This window comes from Pan paniscus, chromosome 7 (assembly GCF_029289425.2).
Source record: "Pan paniscus chromosome 7, NHGRI_mPanPan1-v2.0_pri, whole genome shotgun sequence".
Classification (NCBI taxonomy): Eukaryota; Metazoa; Chordata; class Mammalia; order Primates; family Hominidae; genus Pan; species Pan paniscus.
The window spans coordinates 41,311,301-41,332,417 of NC_073256.2; the positions used below are offsets into that span (position 1 = coordinate 41,311,301).

Sequence of the window (21,117 nt, forward strand, 5' to 3'; positions counted from 1 at the left end):
AATGAATGAGGGGTCTGATAGATGCACAGAAAGGAGAGGTATAACTCTTCAATGGTCTAAAACCTTTACTTTTATTGATGTGGCCTAAGATGATATTAACTGTCTCAACTCCCGCACTGTGGATTGACATTCTATTATTAGCTTAAAATTTAGATTAAAATTAGCTTCAAAACCAGCTAAAACTCCTCTTGATCTTTTCCCCTCATGAACCTCTGACATGCCAGATCTTCCCCCTTCTGTATGTGTGCAACTGATTTAGAACCTAAATATAGAACTTTAGATTAATACCTATTAAATTTAAATTTCTCAATGCAGGCACATCTTTTTGATTTGCCAAAATTAACTGTTTTGTGTTACCCATCGTATTAGCTATTCCTTGAAACTTTGACCTAAAATTTGGTGAGCATGCTATCCATAAAGATACTGAACAAGGTAGCCGGGTGTGGTGGCTTACACCTGTGATCCCAGCACTTTGGGAGGCTGAGGCGGGCAGATCATCTGAGGTCAGGACTTCAAGATCAGCCTGGCCCACATGGTGAAACCGTCTCTATAAAAAATACAAAAATTAGCCAGGTGTGGTGGCATGTGCCTGTAATCCCAGCTACTCAGGAGGCTGAGGCAGGAGAATTGCTTGAAGCCAGAAGGCGGAGGTTGCAATGAGCCGAGATCATGCCACTGCACTCCAGCCTGGGTGACAGAGCAAGACTGTGTCTCAAAAAAAAAAAAAAAAAAAGATATAAACAAGGTGAGGCACTCAGGCCAGAATCTTGCAGCATGTCACCAGGGACCAACTTGAAGATTGGTACTAATTCATTTGTCACCTCTTCAGGAATGATTTATTAACAAGTCACAAACTCCCACCTACCACAACAGTCATTGAGGCAACATCTCTCCCCCTTGGCCAAAAGGTTACCAAAATTGACTTGTTCTAATGCCTGGCTCAGCCAAGCTGTACTGTGCTTACTGACAGCATCTTCCTGGTCCAAGGGGTCAGTGCATTTCCCAACAAAGAGATCTGAGTGGTCAGGCATGATTTGTTTTTGGTGAATCTATGCTGACTCCTAATGTGCACTGTTTTCTTTTCTGTATTGTCTCAGACCATCTGCTTATTAAACTGTTTTTGAATTCCGATGTTTTGATGAGGACTGATATTACACTTACCAGCCTAAATTTGGGAATCCACATTTTCCTTCCCTATTTCTGGAAATGATTTCGTGATTGCAAATCTAAGCTCTTTCTGGACCTTGGAGGTGTAATTCATTTAGCAATCTCAACTCATTTAAAGCAATGGCATGTTTGTGGATTGCAGAAGGGTTTTTTGTAAGAGGGGACAGAGCAGGTAACAGTCCGCGAGGCCTAGAAGGTTTGAGCAGGTCTGAGACACTACAAGCAGATCAGCAGGAGAACACGAGGGTTGTGGGGCAGGCAGGGTTCAGAGCCTCAAAGGTCTTGAATAACACACTGGGGAGAGGGGTATCTGTCTGAGATACTGGGGAATCACTGCAGTTCTTCAAGTAGGAAAACAATATGATCCTATTTAGATTTTAGAAAAATCATCCCATGAAGGAAAGATTCACATTTTTGTAGACGGTGAGATTATAGGAGGGGAACCTTTTAGTAGATGTTTGCAACAATCTAGAGACATCTATAACAATCAAGGGCCTCAATTAACTCACCCATCTTGTCTTTTAATTTATGTTTATGATTCTTTTTTTCTACCCCATTCAAATGTTGAGCTTTTAATTACGCTGTTCCTTTCCTGAAATGCAATTGCTTGTATCCTCTGACTTTTCCAGGCCTGCTCATAATTTCAACTCTTATCTACATTGTGAAGTCATCACAGAGTGATGCCACCCCATCCATATATCTGTCCACCTACCAAACCTCCACCTCCATCCATTTATCCATCCATCCATCTACCCAATCTCTATCCATCCATCCATCCATCCACACACCCACCTACCCAACCTCTGTCCATCCATCCATCCATCCATCCACCCACCCAACCTCTGTCCACCTATCCATTCATCCACCTACTAAACCTCTATCCATTCATTCATCCATCCGTCTATCCACTCACCTAACCAATGTCTATCCATCCATCCATCCACCTACCTACCTAATCTTTATCCATCCATCCATCCATCTGTTCATCCATTCATGCATCCATCCACCTATCCAACCTCTATCCATCCATTCATTCATCTCTCCACCCACCTACCCAACTTCCACCCATCCATTCATCACTCCATCCATCCATCCATCTATCCATGCATCTGTCCATCCACCTATCCAACTTCCATCCATCCACCCACCCAACTTCCACCCATCCATTCATCACTCCATCCATCCATCCATCTATCCATGCATCTGTCCATCCACCTATCCAACTTCCATCCATCCACCCACCCATCTACCCAACCTCTAGCCATCCATCCATCCATCCATCCCTCCATCTATCTATTCATCCATCCATCCACCAACCACCCACCTATTCAACCTCCATCTATCCCTCTATCCATTCACCTACTCACCTCTATTCACCCATTCACCCTTCTCTTCTTCCATTCTTTACTCATTCATTCATTTCTTCATGCCTTCATTAATTCAACATTTACCAAGGGCACTTAATGTTCTGGGCTAAGTGCTAAGAATATAAGAAGACACATTTCTGCTCTCCAGGAACTCATGGTCTAAGAGGGAAAAGAGACTCATAAATAATAATGAGGGCACTAATTGAGGTTTAACTGAGTGTGGCAGCAGCACAGCAGGACTGACTAACTCAGTCTGGGGGTGGTAGAGCAAGCCTTTCAGCAGAGGTGACATCTGAGCTGGGCCTTGAAGTAGGAGGAGTTGCCTCACGGAGAAGAGGAGGGTGCTCCCAATTCCCACAGCAATTTGAGTCTAAAAAGCCCACTTGGAGTTGACTAAACCATTGAGTATTGCTCTCTCATTACATCCTATATGTTGGCCTTGTCTTTCCAACTGGGCAGCAGAAAAACCACATTTTAAATCCCTAACATGTACTCATCAGATTTGATTTGATTTGATTTTTTTATTTATTGTATTTTATTAGTAGCCACAGTGCTGAGAGCAATGTGGGTCAAACAATCAATCCTAACGGCTACCTGTTAAGTCTGATGCCCACTGGTGGCTTCTCTCCTTCAAGGTCTTTAAAGCGATAACCACACAGGCAGCTCATTCTCCTGGCCAGGCCCTGCCCTACTTCTTGGGAGTGACATACATTTTGTACCTTCGAAGACTCGACTTTCTAAGCTTCCTATGGAGGATTGAGGGTGGTAAAGGATGGAAGGAGGAGAGAGCCAGCATATACATAGCAACTACTAAGCACCAGGTGCTACGTGCTGGGTGTTTCACAAATGTTATCTCGTTAAATCCTCAACATTCCTGTGAGGTCGACTTTAGTTTCCTCTTATACAGATGAGGAAACAGATTCAGGGAGGTAAACAATTTGCTCATAGTAAGTAGAGAATCAATCTCCTGCGTCCACACTGCACTTGGAGCCCCGGTCCAGGGCTGTGCATGGCTGAGGCAGGTGTGGCTAGAGGTAGAGGTGCCACCAATCTCAAACCAAACTGCTTACACCAGCATCACCACCTCTGAGCCCCCACACATGGCCACAATATAAGCTGTCACCTGGGCTGGGCCTAGGTGGTGGGTGTGGAACCCGTTTAGACTCTGGAGTAGCAGTATGGCCTCATGAGTAGGCATGTAGGTTTTGGGCTCCAATCTCAGGCAGCCACTTGCTAGCTGTGACATCTTGGGCAAGTTGCTTACCCACTCTGGGCCTCAATTTCTTATCTCCATTACCTCTGTCTTTTATGAGGACTGCATGAGGTGCTTATGTAAAACACAGCACTTGGCATCACTTGCCAAGTGTATCAATGATGTTTTTCTTATTTTCCTTCTTCCTCCTCCCTCTCTCCTTTTCTTCCTCCTTTTTATTCTCTCTTCTTTAGTTATTGTTGTTGTTAATATGTTCTATGGATATGAGCTATAGGAAGAGTATCTGTGGCCAGGAGAGACAATATGCCAGGTGGAGACACTGTGGGAGATGCCAAGGGGCACACCTTACAGGTCACCTGCACCAGCCTTCTACCCAGTGGGAAAATTTCCTGGGTCACCCATGGATAATTACTGTCATTAATAAAAGCCTGCTCCTTGGTGGGATATATGCTCAGTTCTTGTGCAGTTCAAATTCTTAGAAAGTTCTTCCTCATAAGGGACCAAAATGTGCTTCCCTGGAAAACTTCCCCCACTGGTCTTGATTCCGCCTGGTGGAGTCCAGCAAGATCTCTTCTGTTTTCCAACGAGATTTCCTTAACTCTTTAAAGGCCATTCCTTCTCGTGTGTCCGTAGTTGTTCCAATAGGCTAGCCTTTCCTACTTCCTTCCGCTGCTGCTGACCTGATGTGGTTTCTACAGAACCTGACCATTCAGGTTGCTTTCCTATGCTGGTCATTATCCCTCTTAAATTACTGTGGCCAGAACAGAAGACATTATTCCAGTGTGGCATAAACAATGCAAACAGATAGAACTTTCTAAGACCGAGGAAGGATCACCATGCTTCAAAGATGCTGCCCACCCTCTCCCTCTCCCCTCCCCCACCGCCAACCCCATCGCTTCCTAAGAGCATCTGCTCAGGGGTGGGTGTCTGAGGCTCAGAGGACAGTGAAAAGCCCGGATTCCTCATGTCAGGGCAAGGGTGGATTTGGGCTGTTGGTCTTATACATTTTCTGGCTTTGCCCATGAAGGAGTGCCAGGAGCCACCAGCTGCCCCCTCAGAGCTGAGTTCAGAGTTGGGTGAGCGAGACTGTGCTGTTCCCTTTGGGGTGTCTCATGGAGGTGTGTGTGTGTGTGTGTGTGTGTGTGTGTGAGAGAGAGAGAGAGAGACAGAGAGAGAGAGAGAGAAAGAGAAAGAAAGAGTGAGTTTTCTGCCTGATCCAGGAATTCTCCTGGATGGCAGAATTGGTTTCCATAACGACTTTCTGATATAAACATATTTGATAAAAATAAGTTAACAGTGGAGCTGTGGTGGAGCACAGAATCTCAGAGTGCTGAGAGAGAGAGAGCGAGAGAGAGAGAGAGAGAGAGAGAGAGAAACCTCCTAGAAGAACAGCATTTTCTTTCTCTTTCACCCCACCTAGTCAGCCTCTCTATACACGCTTGCCATAAACCAACGAAAAAGCTTTGTTTACAATATTCCTGTATATACTGGCTCCCTTCCTGCATGTATACCTTATTCATATCCACACTCTCTCTTTCTCTCTCTCTCTCCTTAGTTACCTGAAGCACTACAGTATGTATGGGATAATATGATAAATTCATTTCCAATTCACTGCATTATCCCTTGAATATTTTAATGACTCATTGAATGAAGTGAAAAAAAGCTATTTCAAATGAACAATTATGCTGCATTAGTCTAAGGGCTGATTATATTTAAACACTGCTCACATGGATAACAGGACACAGCGACCTCAGCATACGAGAGCTAATTTGGCTCTTATCTCCAAATAATTTCACATCGCAAATTACCATGAAAACCTAAAGGGCTTTAAAAACATTCATCAAAAGATAATATTTCTCTTTGTAGCAACATTTTATTTAAATTATTTTGAATGGGAGCAAAAGCATCTCTAGGGCGGGACAATGACAGCAGAGTGGGACTGTGAGTGATAAGGAGATGGCAGGGGCACTGGCTTCTGTTAAAAATAGAGGTGGGAAATGTTGGAGAGGAAGGGGCTGCAGCCCCAAATGTGGGCAGTGCACCATAGGCCTGGCTGTCACTTGCAGCCCAGCATCACACCTGGGCTGTGGCCTGGGACGGCTCCAGGGAGTCTGCTCTGGTTCAGGAGGTCACAGGGGATCCCTAGAGGTGGAATGATGGGACTGACCAAAGGCTTCCAGGCTCCAACATGCTTTGGTTTCCTCAAAAGCCAGCTGGGGTCACGTTAGGTCCTCCAGGCTGGGCCTGGACTCATCTAGTTTCAAAGGGCAAAAGGATGAGCTGTGTTGGGCACTGTCTAGAATTTTCACTTTGCAAAACTTGAGTCCAATTGTCTAAGGGAATTTGCTAAATCATAAGTAGCTGCTATGGTCAGATGTCAAAGTTGGGGGCTGTAGGGGAGATAATTACATTTACCAAGGTCCTACTACTCTGTGTCAGAAGGCTTAATCTCATTGAACGCTGGGAAATAGATATTATCATGCCCATTTTAATGATGAAGAAACTGAGCCTCAGAGGCTTCTCCTCTTTGCATATGTAATTTCCTTTTTCCTTGTCTCCACTCTGAAGAGTGAGGATTTCTGTCAGTTTCACAGAGGCGAAGTTGCAGTCTCAGAGAGGTGAAAAAACTTGCTCAGTAGTGGAACCGATCACTCAAGCACAGGTGTCCTGGCACGTGCTACCCACATAACTAGAAAGCAGGGAGCCATAATTCTTGCCCTGTTTATTGGATTTCCCATTATCTTATTCACCTAATGTACTTAGAGGTCCTTCCCACCTGGAAGCAGCAGAGCCTGGATCCTCCTCTAGTTCATCTGACCCAAAGTCCGAGCTCTTTCCCTTTCCCTTCAGGGTGGCCACACACAAGTCTGGTTAATAATCACCTGGTTTACGGCCACCTCTGTGCTGTCTCCATCAGCAAGCACTCTTTATGGCCCATAGATCTGAACCTATGTGTTAGGAAGCCTAAATCAGGCCTTTTAGCTGCTTATTAGTTAAAATGGATCCTCACAGTACAGGTCAAAGCATGCATGGGAAACTGCACAAATATCAGTGGCAAAACTGCAAATACAGCTCTAAAGAAAGAAGTCATTATTAATCCCATTTCCTTGGTTTGACCTCTTCATCTGAACTTGCAGGCCTGATAAAGATTGTTTATTCTGTTTATTACCATTAGTGGGGTTCTGGATATATAGAAAATGAGATTATATCATTATTTTTATATCGATATATTTAAATTTCTACAGGCTCTGCTGCTCCATTGATTAGGCACAAGGATACACGTGCTGCTTCCTATAGTGCCTCTCTCTAGGGACGCTTCTCCTCTTTGCATATGTAATTTCCTTTTTCCTTGTCTCCACCCTGAAGAGTGAGGATTTCTGTCAGTTTCACAGAGGTGAAGTTGCAGTCTTAGAGAGGTCAAACAACTCGCTCAGCAGTGGAACCGATCACTCAAGCACAAGTGTCCTGGCATGTGCTACCCACATAACTAGAAAGCAGGGAGCTATAATTCTTGCCCTGTTTATTGGATTTCCCATTATCTTATTCACCTAAAGCACTTAGAAGCCCTTAGGAAAAAACCTCTAATTATGGAAAAATTTAACCCTACAGAAAAGTAGACAAAATAATGACCCTTTAGAGACCCTTTTAATTCAACCCAGAATTGGTTGCATTTACAGTTGCCAAAGGTTGAGGGCACTGAATGAAAGGGAACCATGAACTTGCCAATTTCCTTTTCTTTCTTAAAACAAAAAAGATATTCAGGGCAAATTTTAGAATCATTGACGGTTTCTAGGAAGATTTTCTTTTTTGGAAGAAAAAAGATACTCTTGTCTCCTTAATTGTTCTTAGTGTTCTTTGTCACCAATCATGATATTCTTTGTGGAAAGTATTAATATACCATCTTCCCGTGTTCAATATCCCCATTAACAATAAAAAGTCTAATGAAAATATCTGCATGAAAAGCTCTGAACACTAACTTCAGAGACAAATAAAAGATGAACCAATAAGTGTTTCTTTGAAAATGAATGATGCAAATTAATTGATATCCTAATGAGCTTTCAGCATGAAGATTATTAGTTAGATGGAGTCGGAACTGAAGATCATCTTTAAGGAAATGCTAAGGACACTGCAGTCGGGGAGAAAGATGTTATCTGTCAATGCTCAGTTAGAAATCGCTCTTGCTCAATGAGAACTTTTCAAAGAGGGAGCCAAGTGGGACAGCATACCTTATGTATCTGTCTCTGCCTGTCCTAGCCTGGCCAGGTTCGGAGACTGGAGCCTAGTCCTGTTCCTGAGTTGATGGAAACCCACAGGTATAGGAAGTTCCACCCCAAGCCAGCCTCTGGGGGTCTCGTAATACCACCACTGTGCTGCAGATTCCTTCCTTGGTCTCTAGAATAGAAGCCCTGTGAGGGCAGAGCCTTCCTCAATTTTGTTTGCGTTTGTGTCGCCAATGCTAACCTAGCTACCTGATTTACAGCAATAATAATACAACAGCAAGTAATGATGTAGAGTTTACTATGTGTTCTGGGTATTGTTCTGAGCACTATCCTTAAAATAATTCGCTTAAGCTTCATAACAACAGTGTGAAGTAGGCATACTACTATCTCCAGCTTACGAGTGAGTATATTGAGACACAGAGAGGTTGAGCAACTAGCCCAAGATCACACAGCTAATAATGGTAGATTAGGAATTCAAACCACAGCAGTCTGGCTCTGGAGTCCTTGCTCTTAACCACTGTGCTATACTCAATAGTGTTCTATATATATTTCTTGAATTAAATGAACAAAGGGGTACCATGAATTAATGCCTGGTCCCTACTGCCAGGCATCTAACTTTTGGTTTTTATTTAAGTTATCCAAAGTTCCAGAGCTTTATCCTATTCCCTACTAAACCCTGCCAGCCCCTCTTTGGAGTGGAGGTGGGGGGTGCCACAGATATTTCTTGTATTCCTAAAAACTCGTTGCTGTCCTGTTTCAACCCAGATAGGCTGTCAAAAAATTGTCCCTACTGAAGGGCTCCTATGGCCGTGGCCTGATCAACCATCCAGTTAGACCTGGCCCCCTAATATCAGGGTCAGCTGAAGTTCCACCAAGTTTGCTTCTGTGGTCATTGTGAACCACAGGGCCATGGTCCCTCTCTGTCTGCAGAGACTTTATGGCAGGCTTTCCTACTAAGGCTGCTTGGGTAATGATGGTATTTAGGGTGTAGTATTATGGGGTCCAAAACACTTACCTAGTGTGTTTTATTTAACAAGATAGTATTCACTGGGGACAGTTCCCTGGAAGCATCTACCCATAAAGGATAGTTAGAAAAAGAACTCTGGGAGTGAACCGGGGGGTGGTGGAGGGAACCACAGAGATGATGTCTTCCATGTTATAGAGAGGGGATAGTGGCTCCTTGTCCTAGTGGAGTTGATGGGAGAGATGTGATGTGAACTCAGGCCACATGGTACGGCAGGAAAGGCGTGTGACTTGGGGTTAAGGGACGCGGATTGAAGACTCACCTCTCTTACCCACTAGCTAAGAGATGGCATCATTCAACTTCTCTGGGCTCTGCTTTCCCCATCTATAAAATGAGGATTATGTCTATTTCACAAAGTGGTGTTGAGTTTCAAGAGTTTTAAAAGTGCTTTTCGCTTGAAAATTGCTCCACAAATGAGTGATGTTAAGAACGACCGAGGCATCCCAGCTCTATGGTCTTCCTTCAATCTGCTCAACTCCTCTGGATGCTTGTTAAGCCAGAATGCCGTGTTCTCCCCAGACCGACTGAGGTGGAAGTTCTGCGGGTGGGGTAGTGCCTAGGCAGCTGCATTTTAACAAGCTCGTCTGCCAATTCGAATGCACTCAACTGTTTGAGACCCACTTAGCAGTGGTGAACACCAACACAAAGGAAGTACTCTGGGTTTGATCAGAGCCTTCACTTCCTCTGGTCGAGGTCTAGAATCTGAGACCTAAATGAATTTGGTTGACACCGTCTCTGTGGCTGGTGGAATTTTGGGGAAGGTGGGCAGGGCTAAGTGGATATCGCTGCCGCTTCCTGCTGAACACTCACGAGGGAAGCAGTGCAAATGTGACGGAAACCCAAGCCTCCTCCGGCCTGAGCGGGAAGGCTGAGGGCCGCACCCGGGCAGGTGGCACTGGTAAGCTCTGTGGCTTAGCAGCCTTGCCAGACAGCTGCCACCTGTCACCTGCCACCTGTTCTACTTCTAAGCTGGGCTGCTAAGGCTAAATTCATGTTCGTTGTACAGAGCTCCTGTGAGAGGCCCCTTCTGAGTATGGGGGTAAGGGGAGTGCAGGAGTCGGGGGTCTTCAGGCTTGGAAGAGAGGCAGCCTCATGGTCCCAAGTCCTCTCAATTCTGAAGTCATCCCACCCTAACTGCTTTTGCACTCCGGCCTCAGGACCGCCGAGCAGAGCTCCCTAACAGGAAGCCCTGTGTGCCTGGGGTGGCTGTGAATGTGACCTTCAGAGCAATACTTCTCTCTTGAGTGTTTCACCCCTGAGACCGCTGGGGAGGCCTAAGTTCAGAAAATGACAACGCTCTAGCCTTGGGGGGTGAGGGGGAGATGCCAGTTCTTTCTCTTTCATGCCCACTGCTCCTCTCCCCTTCCTGATGGCTCAAACCTCCCCGCTTTGTCCCTTTGTGTGTTTACGGTGTTTGGCCAGGGAAGTGTGTGGAGTAACAGAGGTGGCTCCAGCACTGCCCACGAGGCTGCTGCTTGGGTCTCTCTTGAGGAAGCCCCTTCCAGGGCCATAGGCAGGGCTGCCTCTAAGGATGGCTGTCCACCTGAGCTCCGTGGGAGGGGCCCTGGTCACTGGGCCACCAGTTGGTTGCCAGGGTAACTACCCTCTCACCCCCCTACTCCCACCCAGTGGCTGCGAAAACCCTGCCTTGCTCAGGATAGTCACAAGCTAGTTCAGATTTCAACCCCTTCCTCCACCCACAGTTCTAGAAGGAAAAACACAAACTCCTCATAGTTGCAGAATTGTCTGTTTTCCAAAGTGCTCTCGTAAGTCATTGGCTCATCATGACAATCACAGCAAGTCAGCAGCACGTTTCCCATATTACAGAGCAAGATGAAATGCCCAGAGGAGCCGACAGAGGTCACTGAGTTGGTAGCCAGCCAAGGTCCAAACCACATCCAAACTTTGTTTTTCTAGTTCCGAGTTCCCACTATCTTACAGAGTTGATGCCTTTGTATACTGTTTGCAAAACCCATCTGCAGGTGTTCTAGGCACAGATTCGTGAATGTTTGAGGCTAGTGTGGACTTCCCCAAAGAGCACTGCCAGGCACTCATGAACAAAAGGATTCAATAATCAAATGCAACTGGGAAATCCGTGTATATGATATAGAGCATACTAGGCTAGTAAAAGCTCCAAAAGCCCTTGAGTGAGAAACAGAATGAATTCAGTTCAACCCAGAGTATCCAAAACTTGTTTGGCAACACAGCCTTTCCCTCCCACATAATGGCACAAACAAGCCACCAGATTTGAGGACCCTCCCTGAAGAGGGTGAGCCAGGCTCCTTCACAATTATCGTGATGACAAAGACACAAAGATGAGAGGCGGCCACTTGTTTCTGTACACAAAGAAAAGGAAGTTGCTGTGCCTCTCTCACGCCCCGTGCCCCATCACGGGGAGGAGCTCCAGGACTTCTCCTGGCCGGTTCTGCCACCTGCACGTCTCAGAATCCCCTCAGTGCCCCCAAATCCAGTGGTGTGCTGAAGCCAATTGTTAACGTTTCAGAAACAGTGTGAGTCAGTTGTTAAATCATCAGGAGCTTGAAATTAAATCACCACTCCCGTGGTGGGAGTATTTATTTATACCATAAAAATCAGCAAACACTAGAAATCAGGACTCTCCCCACCCTTCCAGAAAGCTGGGTTACCAGCATACCACCGGCCCTGGGACGCTTTTTGAAATTGTTGGAAAACTTGGGAGGGCTCTGATAGCTGAGTGCTGGGGGAGATGGGACACAGAAGTCCTCGCTTCAACCCTCCTGGATGAGAGGTGGGAACTGCACTGAATGATAATCTTCCAGATACAACCCCAAATGAGTCAGAGAGTGCCTCTTGGCCTGCTTACCTTGATATCTGTTACCAGCCAATGTCTCCAGAATCTCTGTCTGGGTTCTGCTCTGCTAGGGGCATCTGGATCCACCATCACCAGGATATAGGTTGCGCCCTGTAACACATGTACCAAAAAGTAATGTAGCGTCATGGCTGAAATAGGAAAATACCACAGGGCAGACCTCCTTTTCCCGCCATTCCAACCAAGAATGGCTGAGTAGCCCCTATGGCATCCCATCCAGTTTATCCTTGCTCTCATGACATCCCTCTCACATCACGTTTATCCTCAGAGAAATGGCATCTGTGAAGCAGACAGCAGGACTCTTGGCTTCCTCTTTGTGAGGAAGAATAAATCCAACAAGATATACATACCAAGCACCTGGGAGTTCTGAGCGCTGTGCTGAGTGCCGTGGAGGAATCAAGGAAACCTAAAACAGGTCTCTGGTCCTCTCAAGAAGAATTCAGTGTAGTTGGAGTGACTTGTTTATCAATTCAACAAATATATGAGGACTTATTTTGTGTCAAGAACGGTACCTATCACAAAGAACACCAGGATTCATTCATCCCTTCAACAAGCCTTTGCTGAACACCTACTATGTGCCAGAAGCTGCTCCAGGTGCCAGGAGGCAACAGAGCACAAGACAGTAAGGTCCATACTTTCAGGAAGCTTTTGTTCTAGGTAAAAGACACAGATAATAAAAATAAATAAATAAGCAAGGGAACGTGTGAGTAGTGCTATGATGAAAATAAAACAGGGTGGGATGAGAGGTGGGAAGTGTTCTGGAAGGAAAAAAAATAGCTGCTATGAAGGTCTTCAGGTGGGAAAAAAGTAGGCTTTGAGGAGCAAGAAAGAGCATCATTGTGGCCAGGGACAAGCAAGGGGAAGGGTGGACATGGCAGGTGCAGGGGAGGGAGCAGAGGCCAGGCCACAGGGGGCTCTCTAGGCCTGGGTAGGGAGTGGGGTTTTATTCAAAGTGCAACACAGAACTGTTTCAGGGTTTTAGGCAGGACAGTGATATGCTCTGATTTATGCTTTTAGAGGATTCTTTTGGCTGCTGAGTAGAAAATGAATGATCTCCAAAGGCCGGAGAGGAGGCCAGGAGGCCAGTTAGGAGACTCGCAGTAGCACAGGAAGGATGTTGGTATCTTGGGCTAGGATGGCAGCAATGGAGACAGAAACAAATAGATGGGTTGGGGGAGTATTTTTAGGTAAAATCGGCAGGGTTTGCTGATAGATTCAAAGGCACGGCAGTAAGGAGGGGGATGGAGAAAGAGAAATTGAGGATGAATCCTGGGTTTCTGGCTTGAGCAACTGGGCCATTTAATGGCACAAATAAGACTTGGAGAGGAGGCTGTTTGAAGGTGGACATTCAGAGTTCTGGTTTAGATATCTTAAGTTTGAAATGCCCCTCAGAATATAGGTATGCATGTCGGTCTGTACTTCAGAGGAGAGATCAGGACTGGGTGAATAAATTTGGTAGTCATTGATATAGAGATGGCCTTTAAATCAGTAGAGCAGACACAGAGAAGAAAAGAGGTCTCATGGCTGAACTGTAAAACATGCTACAATTGAGAAGAGGGGAGAATCAGGGAAAGGGGACTTTGGAGCCAAAAATTTAGGGGAACACCTGGAGAGCAGGTGTCACAAAAGCCAGGATAGAAAGTGTCTCCAGGAAGAGAAAGTGATCAGCTATATCAAATGCTGCTAAAAGGTAGGGCCAGATGAGGACACAGATGTGACAATCTGATTTGACAACTTGGATATCACTGTTATCACGATAAGACCAGTTTCAGTGGAGTAGAAAGGACTGATGCTTGGTTGGAATAGGCTGAGCTGAGATGGGAGATGAGGAATTGGAGATAGCTATTAGAGATAGCTATTAAAGATGATCATAAAAAGGGAAGTTTTGGTAGGAAGGACAGCTGAGACATGGAGTGGCTATAACTAAAGAGGAAAGAAGAACCAAGATTTTTTTTGTTGTTTTTTTGTTTTGTTTTGTTTTTTGAGACTGAGTCTCTCTCTGTTGCCCAGGAGTGCAGTGGTGTGATCTCGGCTCATTGCAAGCTCCACCTCCCGGAGGTGGATTCATTCTCCTGCCTCAGCTTCCCAAGTAGCTGGGACTACAGGAGCCCGCCACCACGCCCAGCTAATTTTTTATATTTTTAGTAGAGACGGGGTTTCACCATGTTAGCCAGGATGGTCTCGATCTCCTGATCTCATGATCCACCTGCCTCGGCCTCCCAAAGTGCTGGAATTACAGGTGTGAGCCACCGCGCCCAGTCCAAGATATTTTTTAAAGAGGGGGATGATGTTTGTAGACCAATGGAAATGGTCCAGTATAGAAAGGGAGGTAGAGATGACAGAGAGGAGGAAGGGGATCATTACAAGAGCTTTGGGAAGTGGAGAGGGGACACGATCCAGAGTGAAAGTGAAGGGCTAGATCTTGGGTAGAAGCAGAGGACGTGGGTTCAGATGCAAGAGAATTGGAAGGTGAGATAGTGAGGAATGAGGAAATTGTCTTCCGACTGCTTCTATTATTCAATGAGTTAGAGGCAAGTTTATCAGGGGAAGAGGGATTATAGGAAGTTTGGGGACAGAGAAAAAGGTGTGAGATAGTCATTTAAGAAAGTGAGAAAATGAATATACCATAGGTATGTGGTAGGTTACTAGATAGTATTACATTTCACAGTTGTGTCCTTTTTAACTGTTCAAGTACAGGTGTGGAATACGTGGTAGTTGGGTTTAACTTGAATGGGAACTTAGGTGTGAATATGAAGGAAGAGAGGGAAGCGAGAGAGGAAAAAGTGAGTAAGATGAATGGAGTAAATGGAAAACCGTCCTGGCCCTCCCCTTGACCGGGAGAGGCAGGCACACCCTGTTGTTCTAAATGCTTTCTGACGTTCTAAATGCTTAAGCAGAGGAGCATTTATCAACCATGGAGGGGAAAGGGAAAAGAGAGATTAAATCTCTCTACCCCAGGAGTCCAGGAAGGCTGCAGAGTTGTCTTTTGAGCTTGATCTCAAAGGCAGGTAAAGTATCAGTAAAGTATCAGGAAAAGCACTCTCTAGGGACTTGGTAAGGGCATGTGCAAAGGCAGGGGTGGATTTTTGGGGAATGGCTAGGCCGTAAGGCATCTGAAAAGAAATAGTGGGTGACAAAGCTGAAATGGGTATTGGGACCAGAGAACAGAAAGCTCTGTACGTCATAAGTTGTTTAGAATTTATTATGCAACAGGACCCACTGAAATTGTTTGAACAGGCAACTCATATAATCAAATGTGTGCTTTGGGGCTGGGCATGGTGGCTCACATCCGTAATCCCAACACTTTGGGAGGCTGAGGTGGACTGATTGCTTGAGCCCAGGAGTTCAGACCCACCTGGGCAACATGGCAAAGTCTTGTCTCTACAAAAAATACAAAAGCTAACCAGGCATGGTAGCCCATGCCTATGGTTCCAGCTACTCGGGAGGCTGAAGTGGAAGGATCGCTTGAGCCCAGGAGGGTGCAGTGAGCCATGACTGCACCACTGTACTCCAGCTTGGATGACAGAGTGAGACCCTGTCTCAACAAACAAAAAACACATGGGCTTTGGGAAGACACATGATGAGACATGAAGAGGATAGAATAAAGGATGAAAAGGAGAGCAAAAAATCCAAACAAACCCTGAAAACTGCAATATTCTGGAGAAAGACCACAGGGATTTCCATTCAAATAGTAGTAATAGAAAGGAGAGACATGTGTACTGCAGAACTCACAGCATGAGGTGACCGGGTAGGGCAGATGTAGGAGAGGAAGAAGCCAGGACAACTCTGAGATTCTGTCTTGGGCAGCTTGGTGATAATGAAGCCATGGATATTAGGGGTAGCAAAGTCAGGGGGACAGTGAGGCAGTGAGTTTGGTGTTGAAATCAACAGGGAGAGATGCCCTGTAAATGAAGTTAGCTCTCTCTCAAGACTTGGCAAATGGGCAGTGGACATGCAGAGGGACAAATCTATAGATTCATGGATTGCCTGGGGAGAATCTGTAGAGTGAAAACAAAAGAAAGAGTGTGGTGGAACTTGGGAACTCAAAGTGGGACAAGGAAGGGAGAAAGAGGCTGAGGAGGGCCGGGTGCGGTGGCTCATGCCTATAATCCCAGCACTTTGGGAGGCTGAGGTGGGCGGATCATGAGGTCAAGAGATTGAGACCATCCTGGCTAACACGGTGAAACCCCGTCTCTACTAAAAATATAAAAAATTAGCTGGGCGTGGTGGTGGGTGCCTGTAGTCCCAGCTACTCCAGAGGCTGAGGCAGGAGAATGGTGTGAACTCGGGAGGTGGAGGTTGTAGTGAGCCGAGATCGCGCCATTGCACTCCAGCCTGGGCGACAGAGCAAGACCTCGTCTCAAAAAAAAAAAAAAGAGGCTGAGGAGAAGAGAGTTCGGAAGAGAGCCAGGGGAGTTACTGTCATAGATGCCAAGAGAGAAATGAAGGAAGGGATAAAGGTTGTGTCAGTATCACAGTCATCAAGGCAGATGAGGGCCACAAAGTGATTGTTGGTTGTGACAATGAGGGGATTATGGACACCTTTCCAAAGATGATTAGTTTAAAGGTAAAAATAATGACCGTTGGATTTTAAGACCCAGAAGAAGCCGTAAACCACAAACTAGATGCTATAGGAAATTAAATCAGATAATGAGAAGATAAACCCAAGAAAATCTCCAAGGACTCAGAAGAAAAGAAAATAGTAGGTGAAAAGAAGGAATATATACTAAACTGTGTGTGTGTGTGTGTATGTGTGTGTGTGTGTAAAATCCCAGTAGAATCCCATAAAGAGAAAACTGTACATAGTATCTGACACATCCAAGAAAGTAATAAGAAAATAAAAAGAAACAAAGTGTAAATATGATAAAAGAAGAAATGAAGAAATAAAGCCATATGCCCTCTCTCTTTTCCTTTCTTCTTCTTCTTCTTTTTATTTTTTTGCAAATGACATGATTGTCTACATGAGAAATTTTAAAAAATCAACTGGAAACAAAAGTAATATTCAGTAAACTGTTACAAATTATACACAAAACTGGTACTTTCTACATATTAATAATAGTCCTAAAGTATACATTTAAGATCCCATTAACAATGGTAACAAAAAATGTAAAATAAGTAAGAATGAGCTTGATGGTAAATGCAAGATTATATGAAGAAAACAAAAACATTATTGATGCACAAAAGAAGGAAACTTGGATAGAAAAAGAAATACAATGCTTTTAAATTGAAATAATCATTTTGCAAAAATGTCAATAAACCTTCAATTAATTTTTTAATCTGGCACAATTCCAATCAAAATCCTAAATAGATGTTTTGTGAACATCACAGAATAATTCTAAAGGTAATAATAAATGTAAACAACAAGTAAATAAAGGAAAAATAATTATCCAAGGCAATATTGAAAAAGATAAAATACGGATGGTAATAATTTTGGAGATATTAACATATCTTAAGCTACAATAATTAGAACATGGTGTTGATTAATAAATACATAAGTAAAGGAATCAAAATAGAAAATTCAGAGAGAAAGTTGAGTTTTCAATATATGTATATTTACTACATGATAGTTATAATTTAAAATGTTATTTAATATATGACAAAGTAATTTCAGATCAGTGGGGAAAAAATGGATTATTTTATAAATGATATTGGGAAAACTGGCTCACTATGTGGAATAAACAAACTTAGGTCCCTATTTCTTTCAGACACCAGAAAACTTCCATATTTAAATATGAAAATGAAAAACAAGCTTTCAAACTGGTTTAATAACATAATATTAAATTTATGCAATGGAACACTCTGTTAGAGTTAGATCTTTATATACTCATATAAGAAATTATCTAAAATATACTAGTATGTGAAATAAGTAAGTTACAGAATAATGTGCATGATGTCTCAAATGTGCAGGAAAACTTTATATATCTAACTATATATATATATCTTTATAGATATATTTGCATATGCATAGAAAATGTCTGAAAAAATACACACCAAACTGTTAACAGTAAATGTCATGAAGGGAAGATTGATATATCTAACTAGATATAATTTTGACTCTTTTATATGGCATAAAAAGTCCAAAATAAAATTCAAAGACAATAAACTGAGGGCAAATATTTACAATATCTATGAAAAAATGTGAATATCTTTAATATACAAAGTACTCTTTAAATCCATAAAAAAAGACTAATAACTCAATAGAAAAATGGATGAACAGCGTGAATGGGTAACTCATAAAATAAGGAGCACAAATGATCAAAGACCATACGAACAAGTTTACTAGTCATAAAAGGTATGCAAAAAATAAAATAAGATCCAATCTTTGCCGATAAAATTAATAATAGTTTTCATGTTTATCTCGAGTTTTTAAGGTATGTAGAAACAATGGGTAGATCTCCAAATCCTATGAATTCTATAATGTCATTGTCTATTTTTTAAAAAGGAGAGAAGACCAAAACCACATATTGTACACATGTATATGACTCTATGGAAAGAAAACCAGAAAAATAGAAAGTTAAATGCTGACCGATGATCTCTAAATGATGGGATAATTATGAACTTTATTTTCTTCTTTGTAGTTTTTTGCATTTCCCAAAGTTTATGCAATAAAATGCATTGCTTTTATACTTAGACAAAAAGATTTGCACTCAAGGAAAAAAAAAGTCACGGTGAGAAGTCCCAGAACCCTCATTCTTCTCCTGTTTAAACAATAGCCAAGGGAAGTCTTCTCAGTGGCAGACTGCTCTCCCTCCCTGCCCTGATGTTCCCCGTGGCCCCTCCTGTCCCTAACCCTACACTGCTGCCTGATTCTTTAGGACAGCGCTCCCCAACATTTTTGGCACCAGGAACTGGTTTCGTGGAAGACAATTTTTCCCCAGATGAGGGTGAGGGGTGGTTTCAGGATGATTCAAGCACATTACATTTATTGTGCACTTTATTTTTATTATTATTACATTATAATCGATAATGAAATAATTATAAACTCACTGTAATGTAGAATCGGTGAACACCCTGAGCTTGTTTTCCTGCAACTAGAGGGTCCCATGTGGAAGTGATGGGAGACAGTGACACATCATCAGGCATTAGATTCTCATAAGGAGCGTTGCAACCTAGATTCCTTGCATGTACAGTTCACAGTAGGGTTTGTGCTCCTATGAGACTCTAATGCCACAGCCAAACTAACAGGAGGTGGAGCCCAGGTGGTAACAGGAACAATGGGGAGTGGCTGTAAATATGGATAAAGCTGCACTCACTGGCCCACCATTTACCTCCTGCTGTGTGGCCCAGTTCCTAACAGGCCATGGACTGGTACTGGGGGTTGGGGACCCCTGCTGTAGGGTGAGTCTGCATTGCAGGGCACTGTTGCAGATGGTCATATCCTGAGGTTTACCCTAGATCTCCTCTCTGCTAAGCAGCCCCATAAGAGACGTTTTCAAAGACTTCTGTGGTGGTCTTGCAGACCTCTCTCAATGCAATCAGGGAGCTGGGTCCCAGACCTTTCATGACGGTCATTGCCAACAGAAGCTCCTTAGCAAATGTTTGGCAGAGGTGGCAAAGGAGTGCTTGTTCACCAAAGGAAGTGGAAAACAACATATTCAAGAGCTTAGCCCTTAGCCAGGCTCCTTGAAGTTGGGCCCACCCACTTCTGTAGGTCCATGGAGCTGACAGGATGGAGTAGTGTTCAGAGGAGATGAGCACGTCTTCCTTCTGGCCGGTGAAACTAATTTCTGACCATGGCAGCCCATTCTTTAAGCATAGCCAAGACAGAAGAACGTGCCATCAACACTTCCAACAAGGGAAGTGAATCTAGGGAATTTTATACTTGCCACATGTTTTCTTGCCTAGGATAGAGACTGTTTTATACTTCTGTAGGGGTATAGACCTAGTAAAATGCCAGCCTTTAATAGGTGCCCATGAATGCTTATTACACCATGGACTGGTGGTTCTTAGCTAATTCCTTCTCTTTTCTGGCTTGCTCCTAAAAGATGAGGTAGCTGAGCCAGGTGATCTACTTTCCCTCGGGTTCTAACATCCACATGGTGGATTCAGAGCTATCTAGACATACCATAAAAATAAGACTGCTTATATGATCCAGCAATCACACTTTGGGGGATAGAAATCCAGGTGTCACTGCAGCACTATTCACAATAGCCAGGATGAGGAAACAATAGGATGTCTATCAACAGATGAATGGATAAAGAAAATGTAGTATATCCATACAATGGAACACTATTCAGCCTTAAAAAGGAAATACTGTAGTTGGTGACAACATGGATAAACCTTGAGGTTATTATGCTAAGTGAAACAAGCCAGTCACCAAAGGACAAATATTGTGTGATTCCACATACATGATATATCTAAAATAGTCAAACCCACAGAAGCAGAGAGGAATGGTGGTTGCCAGGGATGGCGTGGGGTGGTGGGGGGACATGGGGAGTTGCTCATTGATGAGTATAGACTTTCAGTCATGAAAGAAATTCTAGAAAGCTTGGTGTACAATACCGTGTCCATAGTTAACAATATCATATTGTACACTCAAAAATCTTTTGAGTATATCTCAAGGTAAGTGTTCTTATCACAATAAGATAAAATAAAAATAAACTAAACCCACTTGAAGAAGGCAGGATGAAATCCAAGTTCTTTCCAAAGACACTGCACATCTTGAAGCCTGACAGCACACTCTGCTGGCAAGGCTGTGGGGAAACTGAGGCTGCATGCATTGTTGTAGGAATGCACAATATGAGTGATGTGCCTTTTTACTCAGTGGTTCCACTTCTGTGATTTTTCCAACTAAAGATATCTGCACACTTATGAAATGACTTTTATATAAGGTTATTCATTTCAGCCCTGTCACAGTAGAAAATAAGTGAACATTGTTGGAAATAACTCAAGTGCCCATGAGCTGGGGATTGGTTAATAATAAACAATGATATGTACTCAGAGTGGAAAACTTCGTAACTGTAAAAAAAAAACCGTGAGGATCTCTAAGATCTGATATGAAAAGCTCTCCAGGATAACTTTAGTGTAAAAAGCAAGGTGCAGAACAGCATATCTATTGCTTTATTTTTATAGAAGAAGGAGAAAATAAGATATTTCTTCACATTTGCTTGTATTTACATAAACAAACTCTGGAAGGGTGCTTAAAAAACTAGGAGAGGCTGTGGGTGGTGGTATTGATATGGGTAGATGAGATAGAGACATCTATATGTGTGTTCTATCATTCTGATTTTTAAAGCCATGTGAATACCTATTACCTGCTAAAAATAAACCAAACTTAT

At 43.4% G+C, this 21,117-nt stretch overlaps 1 protein-coding gene across 3 annotated transcripts in view; it reads right to left on the reverse strand.

The window, feature by feature from the left end:
• Positions 1–21,117, reverse strand: part of PEBP4 (phosphatidylethanolamine binding protein 4) — a 286,848-nt gene that overhangs the window by 92,945 nt on the left and 172,786 nt on the right. For all 3 annotated transcript variants that reach the window (XM_034965835.2, XM_034965836.3, XM_003823588.5), the window contains exon 4: positions 11,834–11,932. In XM_034965835.2, the coding sequence (XP_034821726.1) occupies positions 11,834–11,932 (99 nt within the window). The remainder of the gene's footprint in view (positions 1–11,833; positions 11,933–21,117) is intronic.